This window comes from Mercenaria mercenaria, chromosome 4 (assembly GCF_021730395.1).
Source record: "Mercenaria mercenaria strain notata chromosome 4, MADL_Memer_1, whole genome shotgun sequence".
NCBI lineage: Eukaryota > Metazoa > Mollusca > Bivalvia > Venerida > Veneridae > Mercenaria > Mercenaria mercenaria.
Window position 1 is genome coordinate 40,821,579 of NC_069364.1, and position 21,396 is coordinate 40,842,974.

Consider the following 21,396-nt stretch of genomic DNA (forward strand, 5'->3'; position numbering starts at 1 on the left):
ACTCCACATGACTGTAGTTATGGCCATTGGCTTAGTTAATAATGTGCAGAAATAGCCTCGCGTATCTCGTCAGTATTTTACCAAGACTCATGAATTTATAGGAATGCTATTTTTCATGCGAAGTAAAGCTGTGCACTTGGGCTTTTATTTTGGATTTACTTCCCTCACATCCTTCAGGCACGGATCCAGGGCCGGACCGAGGGGGGCAGTGCCCCCACCCCAGTTGGCTGAGGAGTGACCTATACTCATCAAAGTTGCACCCAACTATTTGGGCAAAGAAATAATATTTTCTCAAACTTAAAATACAAAAATGCACCAGAGGCCACCATTTTATTCCCATATTTGGTGAAGAGCCCCCTGAAAAAAATTGTCACGAATCGGGTACATATTTATTACCTCATATAATCAGCCAAGTGTATAAATGTGTAAAATGCAAGTTGTGCGTCTTTTGTTATTCCTTCTCTTGAGAAGGAATATTATAGTTCAATAAGTCACACTTGACTGAGCTACTGATACCGAAAGCTGTTGTCATTACAAGCTGGCCAATAAAACTCCGTGACCTTAGAAATAACCTCTGACGTTAGACTATTCTTTCCTAATTGAGGCGACTCTCAGACTGAACGCGTTCCGTGGATTACATATTACTAAACCCGAGGATGTTATTTCCTCCATTCTTGAGGAACATAACATACATTCAGTCGACCAGATAGACATATATCAGCAAATTTAAATGTAAACAACTAAATATTATCGTTACCTTGAAATGCATAGTTAATATATGAAAACAAACCCCATTGCGACCCTCTAATTATGCGCAACAAATTCACGCATCGAATCGTAAATGATTAACCGGGTCAATGTCTTATTGCTGTATTTACTCTACTGAAAGTGGTAACAGATTTAATTTGTTGTTGGATTTAACAATTTATGTTAAATAACTAGCGCAAATACTTACTTGAAATTTTTGGCAGTATAAAACAGACATTGCAACCAAAATTTTACAAGATGATATCATTTTACATTTATATAGATATGCCCTAGAAGGAACTTTTGCTATGCTTTAACTTGTACAAATTATTTACTTCCGTTTTCTGTTCTATGAAATTGTAATAAAGTTGTCACGGGACACCTTATTAAGAACGCCGCCTGTCGATCATGAGGAAGTTATGAAATTAGGCAATAATGATGATTTGTTCATAGGATGATTTGTTTGCCGGGTATGTAATTCGGTTATAACTAAGGACAGTTAATCTGCCTGCTTTACACTTCTATTTGAATGCATTAAATACTGTTAATAGCTTTTAACTTCATATTTAGACCCTGAAAAGTACTTAAAAGTAGAATATTGAAACGACTGATTTATATTTAACGTTGACTTCTTTTGCATCATGTGACGATGAAGTTTCAAATTTCAGTGTCGTAATGACTAGCTATATCATAATGGTCTTACCACAAATAGGCTTAAAACACATGTCATATGATTTCGTGTCATTACTGAAAATTGTACATTTGTAAAGTTTTAACGTATCTATCAGTTGAAAGTCATGTAAATCGTTTTTCAGGAAATTATTAAGAGGATATGCTGACAGCATGACTCATCAACAGCGGTTAGAAAATCCATTGTATACGAACTGGGTGAGAGGAGCACTGGGTCTAGGATACCTAAAGGAAGGTTTGTGTGACTTTGTTGATACAAAAACAAAGGAACAGCATCAAGAGTTGATAGCAAATGTAAACAGAAGTCAACCTTCTTTTAGCCAATTTACAAGAGTGTGTGATCATTGTACGCTGGATAATCTGCTTCCCGACCATGCCAGTTTAGGAAAGAAATGCATCCAAATGATAAAATCGAAATGTTTTTGCAACTCGAGACAAGGCAGACGAAAATGTCCGAACGGCATTTGTAGCCGAATGTACGATCTTATAGTAGACGGACATTTCTACAGAGACCCGTTGTGGAAGAATACGAACCCCGAGCTTTGGTGCACTGATCATTGGAGCATAGCAAAATGTTTCCTCACTAATCCAAGCCAAACAACTTTGGCTAAGGACACGGACGCCTCCGGGCTTCTTGGAATTATTACCAACAATCTGTTTTTGCAGAAGGAATTAGCTACCACGATTTGTTCAAATGATCCGGCTTTAAAAGATTCTTTTACAAAAGTAAGTTCAATTACGTTGGTATATCAGCAATAACTTTGTCTAAGTATACGATTACCAAGAAGAGAAATAATCAGATACGTAAATGAGCTGCACTTTTGGGTGTTACTGTTTCAAGTAACAACTACACTTGAACAGTCAACAAGAATATAAATTCTTTACAAATGTATGCACAATTTGTATAAAAAAGAATGTATGAATATTGTCGCCTTCAAATACTGATAACATTGCGAAAAGGTGTTTAAAACAAAATGTTTACCACTGCATGAATACCACTACACCACTAGTGAACATTTATCTTCCGTTGATCGTTCGGGAAAAGTAATTTCGTTACTACGGAATCCTGTTAGTGCCATGTGGAATGTCGTCCGTCGCCCCTCAAAGGCGACGCACGACATTGCGATACGACATCGCGACAATGCGATACGACGCGCGACAATGCGATATAACATTTGTCAAAATGTCGCGATGTCGCTTCGCAATGTCGTGCGTCGAGTTGGCAATTTTGGCACGATATGTCGCGATGTCGCATCGCATTGTCGTCCGTCGTATCGCATTGTCGCGATGTCGTATCGCAATGTCGCGATGTCGTATCGCATTGTCGCGCGTCATGTCCTGCATTTAAGCGACGCGCGACAATGCGATACGACGCGCGACAATGCGATACGACACACGACATTGTCGCGATGTCGTGTCGCATTGTCGTGTGTCGCCTGTGCGCCAATAGCACGACGCGCGACATCGCGATACGACACACGACATTGCGACAATGCGATACGACGCGCGACAATGCGATACGACAAACGACATTCTCAAACGACATTGTCGCGATGTCGTATCGCATTGTCGTGCGTCGACCGGTGTTCACTTAAATAAATACCGGCTAATCTTGGTCGCAATTTTTCGAACAATTCATCAATTTCATTTTATTATTAAAAGCGTTAAAAGTAAGGTATCAAAGTGAAATTTCTTTTAATAAGTAGTATTGCCTAATCGAATATTAGAAATAATGTTCTTCCCCGACGGGCATGCCGTCGGGAACATTTGCTGAACTTTGTCATTTTTGGCTTAAAATATTAGCAGTAAAATAAGGAAAAAGTGCTTATAAAATATTCATTTTGGGTAAATAACTGCAAATAAAAACTTGTTTTGAAAGAAAATGACAAAATCTGAATATTTGTGACAAAAAAGACAGCATCTGTTCGTCCGTCTGTACGTAATTAAAGATAAAAGCTGTATTTCCGTACTTTTCCGTAAGGAAAATGTCCGTGTTTTTCATTAACTTCAAATAATTGTAGAATGTTCCAAACACAAGATATTTTAATGAAATAACTTTTATAAATTGAATTCAAACATTGTCTAAACGGATATGTAACTTGTATAACTTTATCGCCGACGGTTTCGTCGGAGGACCGTCTCAAAATTTATCAGTTTTCTTGAAAATATGCATGCTATATACATATATTAAATAGAGGGGTGGTCCTTGTCTGAGGAGCCATATCTTCATAACCTGATGTCCGATTTTAATAAATGATACCTTGTTGCAAACGGCAAGCCAGTACCAAGAGGAAAAAGGACACGTCAGGTTCGAATCCGGTCGGCTAAGGGTCAGGTCATAGGTCAAATTCCGGTAATATTCTCAAAATATGAACTTGTCAGAGCAGTCAAGACGGTCCTGAAAACCCAAGCACTACCTTCACTGAGTCCAATGACAACATTGGAGCAATTCTCACGGCTCCCCGGGTCGGGTCAGCTTAGTCTTGGCCAACACCCTATCGCATATAACAAGTTTGATCATTTTCTGATACCTGTCCTATTTTTTTAATTATTATTATTGTAATTTATACTGCATATGGGAAAATTAGACCCATCGTGAAAATCACCACAAAAGCCGATAATACGTTTGGCCAGGTAAATCGGCTGTCGAGACTGTTCGCTAGTTTTCGGCCTACTCCGTATTTCAGGCCGATGTCTAACCCTTCTTCGCCAATGTACCGTTACATTAACACTTTTGATCATATGGATTTAGGGATATTGTTAAGTCTAATTTACAGTGATTGCAAAGATAGAAACCTAATATTATGGCCAGTTTTTCAACTGTTAAGTAAAGACTTAAGCTCCGACTTAAGCCGTGTCGGATATATTTACAACGCTTAAGTCAGCACGTGAATAACGGGGCTCGACAAAAGTAAATTTTCTAATTTGAGCGGTGTCAGCAATGGCTTATCTTTCTATTGTTATTTTAAACCTGGGGCATGGGTGGTTTAAGAAAAGATGGAGGCGGAATATTTCATTCTCATCCATCAGATGTTCGTCAAAATCCCGAGAACCACGGTAGACCTCTGGTATGCGAGAATGGAATATTTAGACATGGATTTAAATTTCCAGCATGAAGTTAAAGCAGAAATGTTGAGGAGGGAGGGAATGATACGGGACTGAGCAAACCCTTTCGTTATGTACGACGATTTGGACTTTTGAGTAGATTTCGTCCCAGTAAAGCTGGTATTAGAGATGTTTTACTTTATAAAAAATCTTAAACCAACGGCGAGGCCGACGCCGACGCTGACGCTGGGCGAGTGCAAAAGCTCTATTTTTTATTCGAAAGGTGGGGCTAAAAAGTAACAGATTCAACTGTTCAATTTAACTTTACTAAATTCGCTACGTTTGTACACGTTTCAAAATATACGAGCAAGCATAAATATATAAGTGCATGTAATTAATTATAATTACATGTACGCAAAATTGTGTTGAACATATATATAAACATGATATTTTTTACATAGGGTTTTAAACAATTAAGATTGATTAAACATGGTATTAATAAAAAAGATAAATATTATGCCACGGGTACAGTTTTCACCCCAAAAAGGATGGTGTTTTTGGTGCTTCCAGGACGGATATAGATTGGCATTTACTACATACAACCTTTCTGAATGTGAAACTATATTTTAAACAGCCAGCTTCCGGGAAAACCCAATACTGGTGTCATATGAGAAGTCATGGTCGTGACCCCTTTCACGGATGCCCGAACCCACGACCCCTGGGTTGAGCGGCCGACACATTATTCACTGGACGACCGCTGTCCTCAAAATATTTGAATTTTGGTCATCCTGCTGGATCTAATTTCAGTTCTGCCTCGGAATTCGACGAATTCTTTTTATTTTAATTTCGTTTTCCGAGTCTGTGCAAATTCAATGTAAGCGAAATTCAACATCATCCTTTCAAATTTGAATTTTGAATTTCTACCTCTAACTTGCCCAAAATATGCCGCCTAAAATTTCAACGTTTCTTTTTAAATTTTGAACTTCGATCCTCAAGCTGTTTAAAATTGACTATTGGCTGTAAACAAATCATTTATGGAGCGTCCACTAATTAAATCCGTACATGTGTGCTGTTTAGCGGGTGAGAAGATATCAGTCTTTACCGTTAAGGAGCTTAAATTCCGTAAGAATTGACGGAAACATACGAGAAGTTCGAGTCTTTCCGATAAGGAAAGAAACAATCTATACTCATCTGCAAAATGCTTAAGACCATTTTCTTCTTCACCTAGAAAACTGAAATTAGTATGAAACAATAGCTAAATGAATATAGATTACTAAGTCGTTTGCAAAGGTCTTTAAGCACACATAAGGATATATTTATTCTTTGTTAAACAGAAGAAATTTCAGCAAATTATCCATATTTTATTATATTTCTAATTGTAGATAGACAGACATAAAGTATACGCAAAAAGACCATTTTCTTGTAAATTCATTTAAAAAAAAAAAATATTCATAAGAAAGACAATGCATTGAATATTATCACATCGTTTGCAAAGCTAAAATACCTATAATACTTTTTCCATGAATTTAAATAAGGTAAAGTACGGAATCCTGTTGGGGCCATTTATAATGTCGCCGTCGCGTTTGCGGGGTCGACACACGACAACGCGAAGTGACATAGCGACATTACGAAGTGACACCCGACAATCGCAAACGACGGCGACAATCCCAAACGACAATGTCGCGGTATCCACTTTGAAATGTCGCCTTTCAAAAGCACGATATATCGCGATGTCACTTCGCGTTGTCGAGCGTCGTATCGCATTGTCGCTATGTCACTTCGTATTGTCGCGATGTCACTTCGCGTTGTCGTGTGTCGACCCTGCAAACGCGACTGCGACATTTTCAAACGACATGCGATAATCACAAACGACGCTCGACAACGCGAAGTGACATTTTCCAAATGTCGTATCGTATGTCGCGTGTCGCGGGTTTGGGTGAGGGTCGACGCGCGACAATTCCAGAGGATACACGACACGCGAAGTGACACTCGACAATACGAAGCGATATTTTCATAATGTCGTATCGCATGTCGCCCGTCTACCGGTGAAAGGGTAAAATAAAAAGCTGTATTTCCGTACTATTCCGTACGTAAAATGTCCATGTTTTCATTAATTTCAAATAATTGTAGAATGTTCCAAACACAAGATATTTTAATGAAATAACTTTTATAAATTAAATTCAAACATTGTCTAAACGGATATGTAACTTGTATAATTTTACCCCGACGGTTTCGTCGGAGGACCGTCTCAAAATGTATCATTTTTCGTGAAAATATGCATACTTCTTCATATATTAAAAAGAGAGGTGGTCCTTGTCTGAGGAGCCATATCTTCATAACCTGATGTCCGATTTTAATAAATGATACCTTGTTGCAAAGGGCAAGCAGTATTAGAGAAAAGAGGCCACGTCAGGTTCGAACCCGGTCGGCTAGGGGTCATGGTCAAAATCCGGTAACTATTCTCAAAATATGAACTTGTCAGAGCAGTCAGACGGTCCTGAAAACCCAAGCACTACCTCACTGAGTCCAATGACACCATTGGAGCAATTTTCATGGCTCCCCGGGTCGAGTCAGCTTAGTCTTGGCCAGCACCCTACCACATATAACAAAAGTTTGATCATTGTCTGATACCTGTCCTACTTTTTTTTATTATTATTATTGTAATTTATACTGAATTTCAGTTGATAATGACACTATGTTAGATTTTGACCCTTGTTCGGTCTCTACATCCCAGGTACCTACCTATACCATATATATATATGAATATGTTCGTAGATGACTTGGCTTTACATTTAAGCTGCTTACAAGTCCATATGAGGCCATCAGAGCTCTGGACAGGTATCAGAAAATGATTAAACTTGTTATATACGGTAAGGTGCTGGCCAAGACTAAGCTGACCCGACCCGGGGAGCCGTGAGAATTGCTCCAATGGTGTCATTGGACTCAGTGAAGTAGTGCTTGGATTTTCAGGACCGTCTTGACTGCTCTGACAAGTTCATATTTTGAGAATATTACCGGAATTTGACCTATGGCATTGACCCCTACCGACCGGGTTCGAACCTGACGTGGCCTTTTTTCTTTTGGTACTGGCTTGCCCTTTGCAACAAGTACCATTTATTAAAATCGGACATCAGATTATGAAGATATGTCTCCTCAGACAAGGACCACCCCTCTATTTAATATGAAGAAGTATGCATATTTTCACGAAAACTGATCATTTTGAGACGGTCCTCCGACGAAACCGTCGGGGGGTAAAATTATACAAGTTACATATCCGTTTAGATAACGTTTGATTTAATTTGTAAAAGTTTATCTTGTGTTCTGAACATTCTACAATTATTTGAAGTTAATGAAAAACACGGACATTTTCCGTACGGAAAAGTACGGAAATACAGCTTTTTATCTTACCCTTTCACCGGTAGACGGGCGACATGCGATACGACATTATGAAAATGTCGCTTCGTATTGTCGAGTGTCACTTCGCGTGTCGTGTATCGTTTGGAATTGTCGCGCGTCGACCCTCACCCAAACCCGCGACACGCGACATACGATACGACATCTGGAAAATGTCACTTCGCGTTGTCGAGCGTCGTTTGTGATTATCGCATGTCGTTTGAAAATGTCGCCGTCGCGTTTGCAGGGTCGACACACGACAACGCGAAGTGACATCGCGACAATACGAAGTGACATAGCGACAATGCGAAACGACGCTCGACAACGCGAAGTGACATCGCGATATATCGTGCTTTTGAAAGGCGACATTTCAAAGTGGATACCGCGACATTGTCGTTTGGGATTGTCGCCGTCGTTTGCGATTGTCGGGTGTCACTTCGTAATGTCGCTATGTCACTTCGCGTTGTCGTGTGTCGACCCCGCAAACGCGACGGCGACATTATAAATGGCCCCAACAGGATTCCGTAGTAAAGGGCTCCTTCTTTGCGCTATATAAAATATTTTCACTCGTGTGAAAAATCGATGGGTCTAATTTTCCCATATGGAATTTCAGTTGATAATGACACTATGCTAGATTTAGACCCTTGTTCAAGTCTCTACACCCCAGGTACCTACCTATACCATATATATATGAATATGTTCGTAGATGACTTGGCTTTACATTTAAGCTACTTACAAGTCCATATGATGCCATCACATCAGAGCTCAGGACAGGTATCAGAAAATGATTTAACTTGTTATATGCGGTAGGGTGCTGGCCAAGACTAAGCTGACCCGACCCGGGAAGCCGTGAGAATTGCCGCAATGGTGTCACTGGACTCAGTGAAGGTAGTGCTTGGGTTTTCAGGACCGTCTTGACTGCTCTGACAAGTTCATATTTTGAGAATATTACCGGAATTGACCTATGACCTTGACCCCTAGCCGACCGGGTTCGAACCTGACGTGGCCTCTTATCTCTTGGTACTGGCTTGCCCTTTGCAACAAAGTATCATTTATTAAAATCGGACATCAGATTATGAAGATATGTCTCCTCAGACAAGGACCACCTCTTTATTTAATATATGAAGAAGTATGCATATTTTCACGAAAACTGATACATTTTGAGACGGTCCTCCGACGAAACCTTCGGCGGTAAAATTATACAAGTAAAATATCCGTTTAGACAATGTTTGAATTTAATTTCTAAAAGTTATTTCATAAAATTATCTTGTGTTTGGAACATTCTACAATTATTTGAAGTTAATGAAAAACGCGGACATTTTCCGTACGGAAAAGTACGGAAATACAGCTTTTATCTTTAATAACGTACAGGACGGACGAACAGATGTTGTCTTTTTTGTCATAAACATTCAGATTTTGTCACTTTCCTTCAAACAAGTTTTTATTTGCAGTTATTTACCCAAAATAAATATTTTATAAAGCACTTTTTCCTTATTTTACTGCAAATATTTTAAGCTAAAAAGGGCAAAGTTCAGCAAATGTTCCCGACGGCGTGCCCGTCGGGGAAGAATATTGTTTTAATATTCGATCAGGCAATACTACTTATTAAAAGAAATTTCACTTTGATACCTTACTTTTAACGCTTTTAATAATAAAATGAAATTGATGAATTGTTCGAAAAATTGCGACCAAGATTAGCCGGTATTTATTCAAGTGAACACCGGTCGACGCACGACAATGCGATACGACATCGCGACAATGTCGTTTGAGAATGTCGTTTGTCGTATCGCATTGTCGCGCGTCGTATCGCATTGTCGCGAGGGTCGTATCGCATTGTCGTGTGTCGTATCGCGATGTCGCGCGTCGTGCTATTGGCGCACAGGAGACACACGACAATGCGACACGACATCGCGACAATGTCGTTTGAGAATGTCGTGTGTCGTATCGCATTGTCGCGCGTCGTATCGCATTGTCGCGCGTCGCACGTCGCTTAAATGCTGGACATGACGCGCGACAATGCGATACGACATCGCGATACGACATCGCGACAATGCGATACGACGCGCGACAATGCGATACGACGGACGACAATGCGACGCGACATCGCGACATATCGTGCCAAAATTGCTAACTCGACGCACGACAATGCGAAGGGAAATCGCGACATTTTGACGAATGTCATATCGCATTGTCGCGCGTCGTATCGCATTGTCGTGTGTCGTATTGCATTGTCGCGCGTCGTATCGCATTGTCGCGATGTCGTATCGCAATGTCGTGCGTCGCCTTTGAGGGGCGACGGACGACATTTCACATGGCACTAACAGGATTCCGTACGTTCCCCTGTGTAAACGGAAGCTCTGAGGTGACGAGTGTACCTTTATTGATACTAACTAATGGGAACGAGATTCCGTTTTCCATGCGTTAGTATATCGTGGCCAAGAAATAAATCAAAGCGCTGATGGTGGCTGCTAATCAATGTGTAAAATATTCTTAAGAAAGCAACATCTGAGGAATTGTTAATATAAACCTCAAGAAATCTTTTTTCAAAATGGCCTTGGTTATAGAATTAATCCTTTTTCACTGCCAGTCATTGTTTATATACACACTGATTCAGTCTTTAACGAATAGTTTTGATCCTTTTTGCTTATTTCTGACGAAAACTACAACATAAATTACATCGACGATGTTAATATAAGCTTTTTCTCCAAATCATTCAGCTTTTAAGATTTCTTTCTAAAGCTTTTGGACAGTGCCTGTCATGAATTATATACACACTGATTTGGTCCTTATCGGATATCTGTGAGATTTTTGCGAATGAAAACAACACAAACATACTCCACAAATGCACCTCAGAATGTCAGTTCTGCAATCAGTGTATTTTAGAGGTGCATCAATTATCACTCCATCTGTTATACTAAAAAATCCGCTCTACACAACAGCCGGCTTCGCAAAAATGCTGGACGTTATGTCAGACAAACTTACAACTTTAGTCAGACCGAGAAAAAATCGAAAAATATGTAACTGGCGAAATGAAACCGTTTTAATTTTTATACATATATTTGTATCAAATCAGATATATTGAACCGCACCATAAGAAAAGCAACATAGCGCGTTTGCGATCAGCATGGATCAAGACCAGCTTGTGTATCCACGTAGTCTGGTCAGGATCCATGCTGTTAGCTTTCAAAGCCTATTGCAACTTGAGAAACCGTTAGCGAACAGCGTTGATCCTGACCAGACTGTGCGGATCCTCAGCTTGATCTGGGTCCATGCTGGTCACAAATGCACTATGTTGGTTTTCTCATGGTGCGACTCAAATGAATTTAGCTGAACTGAACAGAATCTGTCTTAAAACAATTTAATTTTTAAGGTGGTCATATCTGTTATTCGACGACTTTCTATAGACGGCGAGTATTAATATCATCGTTAATTGGCAGTATCAACGCCTGGGGACATCCATATCACTGCTGATTATCGATTTTCTATAAATACATGTAGCCTAATTAACATTTGGTCATATTTTCGCGTGTTTGAAACGAAAACGAGACAATGTTGACATTCTTAGATCACTAGGGTTGCATTAATATATCTTACAAGTTGATAGCTATGACGAATATTTAAGTTTATTTTGACATATTTGAAAATTGTTACAACTTGCTGGAAAACCTATGGGGGTACAAACTGGTATTGTCTATGGACCGGAAATGTTTGGAAACTTTTCCGTTGAAATTCCGTTTCTATTTTTAGCCGTGGATTATTGCTAGCAGAATCGTTCTTTATCAAATACAGCCTTATATTTCGGGAGTTATACATGTGACACTGCGGTTAGGAAACATGTTTGAATTTTCAGTCTAGATTCCCAGGCTAGGTTTCTACCTTTTCTACGTTATAAGCTACGTGAACTCTAGGGTAGCCTGGGAAGCCGTTGATAATATTCGTGCTTTGTCAGAAGAAATCCTGCCTAATATTTATGCATTAAAGATGCCACTTAATTTGCGCAGTACTATGCAATAGTTAAGGCATGAAGGGGGCAATTGGCCGGATATGCCTCCGTGGTCCACTCGAATGTAGTCCATATCAATATATAGTGCAATTTTCCCGCCTAATAAAGGCCATTTTCATGCCAGAGCTTTATTGATGCTTGATTGTTAAAAGGAATGTCCGCAGATGATTTTAAGCTACGTTATATGCTCCAAACGTTGATTTGAAGCTGCCTTGTAAAATGAAAGTGAAAGTAGGTATTTCCTGATGTCTACCTACGCAATATTAGCGTTTTCATCACGTGTCTCAGTCACGTGACCATGGTTTCACTGCATTATGGTCAACCCCATATTTTTCGGCGACGCCGTCTTACCTATGCCACGTGACTTCAGTTTGCAAATCAAACTACTTGATAACGCATTATAGATAATTTATCAAAATGGAAGATTTATGCAACACTGCCTGACTGGACGAGAGTGTCAATTTCTTTCACTCTGTTGATTGTGCTACGCTGAGTGAAATGTAGACAAAGCGTTTATCCTAAACGACGCTGTTCACAGTTTTAAAGCTAACTTTGGCTCAGTATATTTAGCAAGAATATTGATATATCTCAAAATGATAAGTAAGTTTAATAAATATGATAAAAAACTGTTCAAATACCAACATATATCAAATTAAAGAAAGAGCCTGAATACGGTCTGCGTATCACATGAATAAGGGTGTGATAAGAGTCTTTTATGTAGAGAAGTGCTTTTTAAAAGATTTTTCTTGTAACAATTGTCGTCTGTATATGAAAAGGTTTCTTGCTTTTGTGACTTATTCAGATTGCATATTAAAATGAGTACTTGTTTGCTTTGATATTTTGTTATAAATTATTTAACTGATTTATTATATATGAATATTTTTCTTTAGTATGGTATGCAAATATTGAACTCAGTTGAAATCTGTTTTATTATATATATGCTATATAATGACTGAATCTCATTACTCTGAAATGAAGGTACGCTGCATACAGTTTATCTATGTGATATGACTACGATCAAATTTTGTCTGAAAGAGAAATATTGAAATAATTACAATTGTATGTTTTGCTTGACCTTCACTTTTTTATAGGTGTGACGTCATTGTCCAAAGATTCATGAATAGCGAATATGCATTTGTTAAAGCGGGATCAGTTGGCCTATTTTAGAAATAAATAAAAATAAAAAATAAAAAAAATCCTTTAATTGATTTTTTCTCATGTATTCTAATCAAACTTGATTTGTAGCATCTTTATTAGGCCCGCAGCCAACTTTGTTCAGCTGAGACATTTAACCCCTTTTAGGGGCTGCTAGAGCTAAAAAATAGAAATGCCTTTATACAGCGTCTCAGAACAACTTGGTGGATCTTTTGTCATACTTGGTCTGGAGCATCATTATAAGGTCCTCTTCCAAATTTATTTACATAGGAGCTTGGGCCCTATTAGGGACCACTATAGCTAAAAGTAGATATGCCTTTCTTCGCATTAACCACTAACAATATCGTAAGGTCTCCTGCTATTTTGTTACAAATGGGGATAGGGACCAATTTAGCTAAAAATATAAACACGTTTAATGACCTCTTCTCATGAACCGCTTCATGAGTCTTCATCAAACTGCTGCTGTAATTATTCGTCTAAGGATAAACGAAACAAAACTGCAACCCTACGAAACCTTTGCGAAAAATTAAAAGAGAACCATTTAAATTGTTAAAGTGCGGTGTTTAGTTTTGCAATTTGAAAAATGTTAGATGAAAGATGAATGTTAGATGAAAAATTCATAAACTTCTTTCCTTATTACAATTCGCCGACCATCATTTTTAAAGATATTTCTTGTTTGGGTATATTTTGATTGCCTAAAGACAGACCTTCAAGACAAGGGTAGTCTCGCAGGAAGTGAAAGGCTAGAAATCTTGATAAAAATTTGTTATAAGTTGTTAATTTTATATAGAAAATAGTAGCGGAGGCATTTAATACCATCATACCTAATTAATCAATATCATCGCTCCAGTTCACATGTCATGAGGTCATCGTTTATTCACGTGACCATAAATTTGCATATATATTTGTATTCATACACGTGGTTGTTTTAATTAAAACGTTGACTCCAGTTTGTATTGATTTTAGTCGCCGAATTTACATTAAAAATGATATTAAGGCATATAGTGTAGCATTGCATTATGCACGTTGTGTAGATAATTGTTTCCCTGAAAAGCCTGGAACTATTTTTGGTTGTGTTGTTAGGATGGTCTTAAGAACTGACAAGATTTCTCAAACTGAGTATTCTTTTTGACACTGGTGGCAGCAGCCACCAAAAAACGCACACTATACTCGGAGCATCGCGAGTAGTTAAAAATAAACTATTTTTGGGATAATTTCGACGCAGTCTGATCAAACGCTTTATCGATATTGTCTTTTAAAAAGCCGCAAATCTCCATTGTAAAACCATGGCGTCACAATTGAAAATCGCGTATTTAGATAAAACATTTTAGCATAAGGTAACTCATGTTACATGTTACTAATGTTAATCTTGCTATGCTCAGAACACGTCTAACTACACTGAACTAAATATTTTAAAATGAAATGTTTCTATCTATTGCAGGCAAGGGAAGCCAGAAACGAAATACTTCACAGCCCTACTCTTGAACTACAAGATTTTCAAATGAATGCATATATCAATACGTTTATAGATGTTCTGTCGGACAAGAAGTATCTTGTACATGATGCTGCAGCCCAAAATGCCATCAGAAACCTTTCACAGGTATAATTATCATTTATAATCATCGAAATAGTTTCTGGATCGCACATAAAACTGTGACATATTAAAGGTCACTAATAGTGGGTAATCCAAACTAGACACAAAGTAGACACATACCAAAAGCAAGAAAACTTTATCAGAATGATGCGTGGTATATATTAGCGAATATCCTTTATTTGTCATTAGATCACAATCTTCATAACCCAAGTCCCCCAATCATTTCCCGTCTTCACCGGAGCGTTATAATTTAAGAAATCAAGATTTCAGCGTTTCAGCAAAAAAACAAAACAAAAAAAAACAACAAAAACTGCCACACCACGTATCTTACCAGTCATGACAGGCATCCGGCAATACAGATCATCTAAAAGTATGAATGTTTTCCATATTGTAGCTAAAGAGCAGCCAGATATACATCAACTTGAAAAACGAATTACAGATACGAAAGGACGCACTGCAAGCTTTAGAGGAGAAAAAGTCAGAAGCTTTGAACGAGATAGATTCAGCACAGACTGAAGCTTTACGTATACTCCAGGCCCAGTGTAATGTAAGAAAAGAAACTGAAGCGGACACAAGAGCATCAATAGCGGAAAGTAATGAAAAACACACTCAGATAACATCACAACTTAGAAAAATAGAGGCTACTCAGAGAATTAAAGGAAAGGAACTGCATCAAATGGATAAAAGATTGAAAAGGTCTGAGGCTTTACAGTTAGAGTTGGAAGAAAAGGTTGATTTGAATCAAGAAAATATACAGAAACAGATTGAAACAGTAAAAACCCGCCAAAATGCTCAGGAGCAGGTTCTAAGTCAACTAGCCGTACAAATGAAGGCACTGCAGCAGGTATGTTCAATCATTTATTTACATTAAATTATTTGTAGCCATTAAGTGCATGTGTTTATAATACAGTTTTCATATTCGTACATTTTGAAAAGAAAAACCCACAGTTCCATTATGTGGTATATAAATGTATGCGATTAGTGAAAGCATTTTTCGATTATCTCATATTTTCTGAACTGTTTTAAGTCAACTACTTGCAGGATTAATGTTTTCGTTGTAGGTCATTCCATATGTGCTTAAAATCAAGTTTTACTAGTACGTATGCTAGATTCTTTCAAATGAGATGTCCAGAATTATTTGACTTACTCTGACATTAGTTTCATAAAGTCTGTGTGATATGTATCGACAACACCGGCATTTATCAACAAACTAGAAATTGCTACATTTCTGTTCTGTTGTTCTTTTAATATCACAGTGTCTCATCTTTCTCTGTTTCTAATAGAAAATAAACGACATGAAGACTTCTAACACAGATTTGCACATTTTGAAAGACAAACACAAACAAAATATAGAAACTCTAACAAGGCAAGCAGGTAAGTAGCTATGGATTTGTTGTTTCTTTTCGGATGAGTTCATAATCATATTAGAGAGATTTAGAATAATATAAATTCTTGCCTGATGACAGAAGGTGTTGTAACACAACCTATGTAAATCACTTGTGGCGTAGAATTCTTCGTGTGAGGAAGCCATGCAGCTAGCTCACGGAAGGTCGATACCCGCCCTTGAAACAATACCTGGAGGGGCACCTGGGGTCTTTCCCAACCAACGGAAAGCTGGAAAGTCGCCATATAACCTATAATTGTGTCGGTGTGACATTAAACGCAGCAAAAAAAAACTGTAAATAATGGATCTGTAATACACCGTGATATTACAAGTATTACTGCATGTTGTAAATAAGATTTATTTACTGAATGCTGTTCTGATATGAAGCTTAATGTCAACCGTTTTCTTCGCATGACATTCAGATGTTAAACATTAAAGGATAATTTCATTTCATTTAGTATTTATTTTCAAGGGCGAGCACTTACTATATAGAAAAACTACAACAGGATATCTATTTGAGAACGACATATTGCAAACATAACTTTCTAGGGTGAGCGGATTATTCTAAAGGACCCTTGTCTTGATCTGTCTTTACTCTTTGCGTTGATTTATTCGGCCCTTACCGTGCACGGTTCTAATTTTGATTTTTGTGTGTGCTTCAGATTTGCAGACAGAACTTATAACACTGTATCAACAATATTATCTAAAGACAGATGTATCACCGCTTCTACCAGAAGAGGATGTTGATGTGGATGAAGTTTTTGTGCCTTTAAAGATGGAAAGATTGTACAAACCCGATCAGAAAGATTTACGTAGAGGCGACCCAGTTTACTTTTTCAAAGATATATTTTTCCATGGCGAAACAAGATTTAGAAATATATTCCTTACTGCAGATGCTGGTGTTGGAAAAACGACATTTTGTAGAAAACTTACATCAACTTGGTGTAAAGTACACTCGCGTACAAAACCTACAGGAAACTTGCTCAACGTCAGTACACAAAGGTCAAAATTCAGAACGAAAGAAAACATAGAATCAAGAAATAAAGACACGATGATTAAATTTACGTATCTTTTTTACGTAAGTTTAAGACACACAAATGAAGAAAAGACTATTGAAGAAATGATACGTGTTCAGCTACTCACAGAAAGAAACAGGGACTTGTTAATCACGATTTTAGAGGAGCAGCCTGATAGTTGTCTGGTTATTTTAGATGGCCTAGATGAATGGAATGCTCCGCTTAAACTTCCAAAATCGCCATTTATTACCAGTGGTCTACCAGATAAAGAGGTTAAACGACCGTATGTAACATTGTACACCACAAGGCCTTGGAAACTTGAAAATATACGACCTAAATCGGGAGAAGTCGATATTGAGATTAAATTGATGGGAATTGATGCAGTAGAAGCTGGTAAATTAGCAAACACTGTTGTAGAAAAGCTAAATAAGAGTACTTATACGTCTGTGAATGTTGAAGATTTCATTCAGGCTTTGGAATTAAAGGAACTAAAAACCTTTGAGTCAACCCCTATCCTTCTCAAACTGTTGGCATGTCTTTGGCACGAGGAACAGAGTCTTGGTGCCTCTTTATGTGGCATATATTGTTCTGTACTGGAGCTGCTTCTACGTGTCGCAATCGAACGCAATTCAAATGATGATCTTTTTATGAAAACATTGAACAAGCTTCAAACAGCCCAAGAACAAAGTCTTCCCACTCTGACATTTTTCCAAAACAAAAGCATTTGCAAAACTCTTATAGAATTTTTGAAATTACTTGCTAAGTGTGCCTTTAAGGCATTGTTTGAAAGCACACAAAAGGCTGCTCTTGTATTTGAAGGCACTGATTTATCTACGTTTGGAATATCTCAAGAGGAAATGCAGTTTTGTCTTAAAACAGGAATTATGTCTCAGCGTTTACTACCCGGAATATCCGTCATCAACAGGTGTAGATCTGTCACATTTATTCACAAGACCTTTCAAGAATTCTTTGCTGCTCTATACGTGGTTACCTCGAATGACGAGCTGGCTCTTGATACAGTTTTGCGAGTTTGTAATAGTGTAGAAAAAGTTTTAGAAATGGGAAAAGTTATTCAGTTCATCGGTGGAATGTGTCCATCAATTTTATACAACATTTCTGAGCACATAGCCAAACTGACAGATGAAGACGCACGTTTCAAAGCGTATAGATCTGTTGATTCTTCAATGATTTATATTGTTATGATACAGGATTTACTATTCTCAAGCATAAAAGAATCATTAGACTGTGGACATACTGAATTACCTCAGTTCAAATTAAGGGATGTTCATCTTTGGAACGAAGATACAAATGAATGCGTGTTGTATGTAGACCCTTGTTACATAAAATCACTGAGCAGCAATTCTTGCATAACGACAGACATGAAAACGCACATTTCCGAAACACAATCGTTAAAGCTTATATTCTTTAGTGGTCTTTTTGGAGAATTTCCGAAAAAGGAATTCTTTGATATAGTAGAAAAGTCATGCGAGACGTTAGTTTGCCTTGTTATTAAAACGGCAAATATTGAAAGACAAGGAAAGTTCAACTTCCCGAAACTACACACACTGACAAAGATTGTGTTAAGTGATGTTACGTTAGACCATTCAACAATGATTTGCCTTTTGTCTGGGTCTCCCCATTTGCATGAATGTTTCGCGATGTGTGTGTACTGTTTCAAGGATGAAAATTGCCAGTGCAATAGTACTTCAACAAAAGAAGAGCCAATTGTTAATTTAGTTAGTACAAATGTTCATCGTTTCGAATGCAGATTTGGTTGTAATCTTTTTCGCCATGTTCGCAAGGCTGAAAATCTTTCAGAAATCTGTGTAGCTAACCTTAAGGACCCAGAAACAATGACTGACATAGCTAGAATCATCCAGACAAGCAAGGCATTAAAAACCTTACAGATTCATGGCATTACATCTGAAATTATGGCATTACCGCTTCCAAGTGAGCCGAACACATTGCGCTCCATTCAGTTAAGTGAAATAAGCGTACGTATGATAGCTGTGTTGAACATTATAGAAGCTGCTCAGAAAACAGACGATTCCTTTGTCATGAAGTTTGATAATGTAACGCTAACAACGGGTCGAATTGATGAGATGAAAGAGGTTGTAGGACGCTCGAAAACTTTTCAGATTGATTCATTTCGAAAACGCTATAAAATAAAGGGTAATTTTAAACGACCCAAATACAAGAATTCACCAGGCTCAGAAGCAGTGTTTTCAATGGTTTTGTCGAAAGCTAACAGAAACAAGTAGACAGTAGTGGAAAAAAGAAAGACAATAAAAAAACCAAACAAAGTTTCAAAGCAGCGGTTTACTGCTAAGCAAGATACCGCAAATACAGTTTTTATATTGTGTGATCTAACTCGGCCAGTGGATCTTCAAGTGCAACAATTTTAAAATCTAATAAAATCTTATAATAAAATTTGTAAAAAGATCCTGTGGCAGCAAAGAATGCAACCAAGGTGAATAATAGCAGACTCGGTTTGATTGAGTCTGTTCATGAGTGCAACACCTGTCACGCCCGCTAGCACCGGCTTAAGCAGAACTCAATTACACACGTGTTGAATGGACTCCATGATCCCAAAGGACCAGAAAATATAACAACACTAAGTCTTCTTGTTAAACCGTTTTCAGCTTCCAAGATATTTTGGGGATCAGTGCTTTGTCGTCTGCTTTTATTTCTTATTAGTTGAAAATTGATTTTTTTGAATGTAATGGCTTTGGCAATATCGTATAAGAAACCATCGACTCTGTTAGAGAATTGACATTATGACCTATGGATTTCAGATCTCGCATAGTTTTGAGTTTTCTTGGTAGACTTTGAAACATTTGAATTGTCACCATTTATCGAAATTGCTATATGTTCAGCTAATTAACAAGCAACAGTGTTTCTATAAATAAATTAAAAAGGATCTTCTCTGTAGTTGATTTGATTACTAGCAAAATATACCCAGGCCCAGTTCGAAAAGTGGAGCATTGTCAAGGGATCCGATCAATACATAGCAGATGACAGTTGGAAGCGGATACGGTGTTTTAAGGGCATATCAAATAAAGATACACCCTGTTTATAGCAAGTCTGCAAATAGTGACGACACATCGTTGGAGCTGTGATTTATGTCGGCTTCACCATCAATGTTACTGCCTCAGCACACAGACATATTTTAGGGCGACCAGAGAGAACCACATCACGCGTATTCTTTTAAAATATTAATAATCCGCAACAGTGAGGTTTTCAATAATTAATAATTAACTGAAAATTGTTCATTTAATTTTGTCAGTGAGACATAATAGATAATAGTTATGTAGTACTAGTTATAAGACGTTTTGCTCAAATCATAGCTTACTTATTTTACATGTAGTAACATTTAATATCATGTATTTATAGTCATTTAAAAAGACTTTAGTAATCGCCAAAGTTTAAATGTTAGATCAGGCATTTGTTATTCAAAGACATTTTAGCGATCTGCAGGATTGGAAGCAACTAAATATAATATTCGTTACTTTATTACAGCTGGCATCAGATGTCCTCAGATAAAGCATATGAGGTCAGAAACTGTCATTTTTGTTAATTTCATACATTTTTTACGTTTCGTGTCGCCAGAGTTTTTGTGATATTAGAGTCGAATCATAAATTACAAACCAGATATTTTAAACGTATGATGTATTATCATATTGGTGTCGAATAGCATTTTGCTTTTTTTTTCCGAGAAAAAATATTCTTGTCTCGTGCTATTAAAAGCAAAGTCATAACTTCACATATAGACTGGCTCTTCACACACCTCCATTTCGTCTCGTGGTTACGCGCAACACCAGCAACGAACGTCGCGCAACCCATTTTAAGCGTAATCCCAGCGGGATTTGAATTGCGCGTTTACTACCCGTGACAGAACATTTAATTTGCGAATCACCCCAAAAAGCCATACACTTCATATTTCAGATTCAATTGTAGCTTTATTGTACGATATCGACCGTTAAATTGTTCAAATGTATGTTGAAAAAATGTGTATGGTTTTGTTTTATCCTTCCAATACTCTTTTGTTTAAGTTATTAGTTGCATTTGTAAATACTGCTGCGATAAGCATTTTAGTCTACTCGGTCACGTTTAATTAGTATGAAGATAATTAGGGAATTATCTGTTTGTTGCATGAGCAATTGTTCTAAAACTAGTATGATATTTGCTGTATTATTAAGGAGGATTTAAATCTCACTAACCCTCAGGTTTATTATTGTTTTATTTGAATGAAAAAAAAAAATGTATGTTTATATATGTGCTATTACCAACATCAAATAAAGTGGAAGTATAAATAGTTTTATCATATTAATTAATGAATTATGTAGATCTTCAGATGTAATCCATATAT

At 37.5% G+C, this 21,396-nt stretch overlaps 1 protein-coding gene across 2 annotated transcripts; it reads left to right on the forward strand.

The window, feature by feature from the left end:
* The first annotated feature begins 426 nt into the window (after positions 1–426).
* On the forward strand, positions 427–21,344 carry LOC123551515 (uncharacterized). 2 transcript variants are annotated; one of them, XM_045340504.2, is made up of 6 exons: positions 427–1,217; positions 1,563–2,163; positions 14,475–14,633; positions 15,022–15,471; positions 15,911–16,001; positions 16,674–21,344. In XM_045340504.2, the coding sequence occupies exons 2-6, from the start codon at positions 1,591–1,593 to the stop codon at positions 19,286–19,288; spliced, it is 3,888 nt and encodes a 1,295-aa protein (XP_045196439.2). In that variant the 5' UTR covers positions 427–1,217; positions 1,563–1,590; the 3' UTR covers positions 19,289–21,344. The 2 variants fall into 2 exon arrangements, with proteins under 2 accessions (XP_045196439.2, XP_045196440.2); XM_045340505.2 differs by lacking the exon at positions 427–1,217 and having other exon boundaries at positions 1,484–2,163.
* Positions 21,345–21,396: the final 52 nt, after the last annotated feature.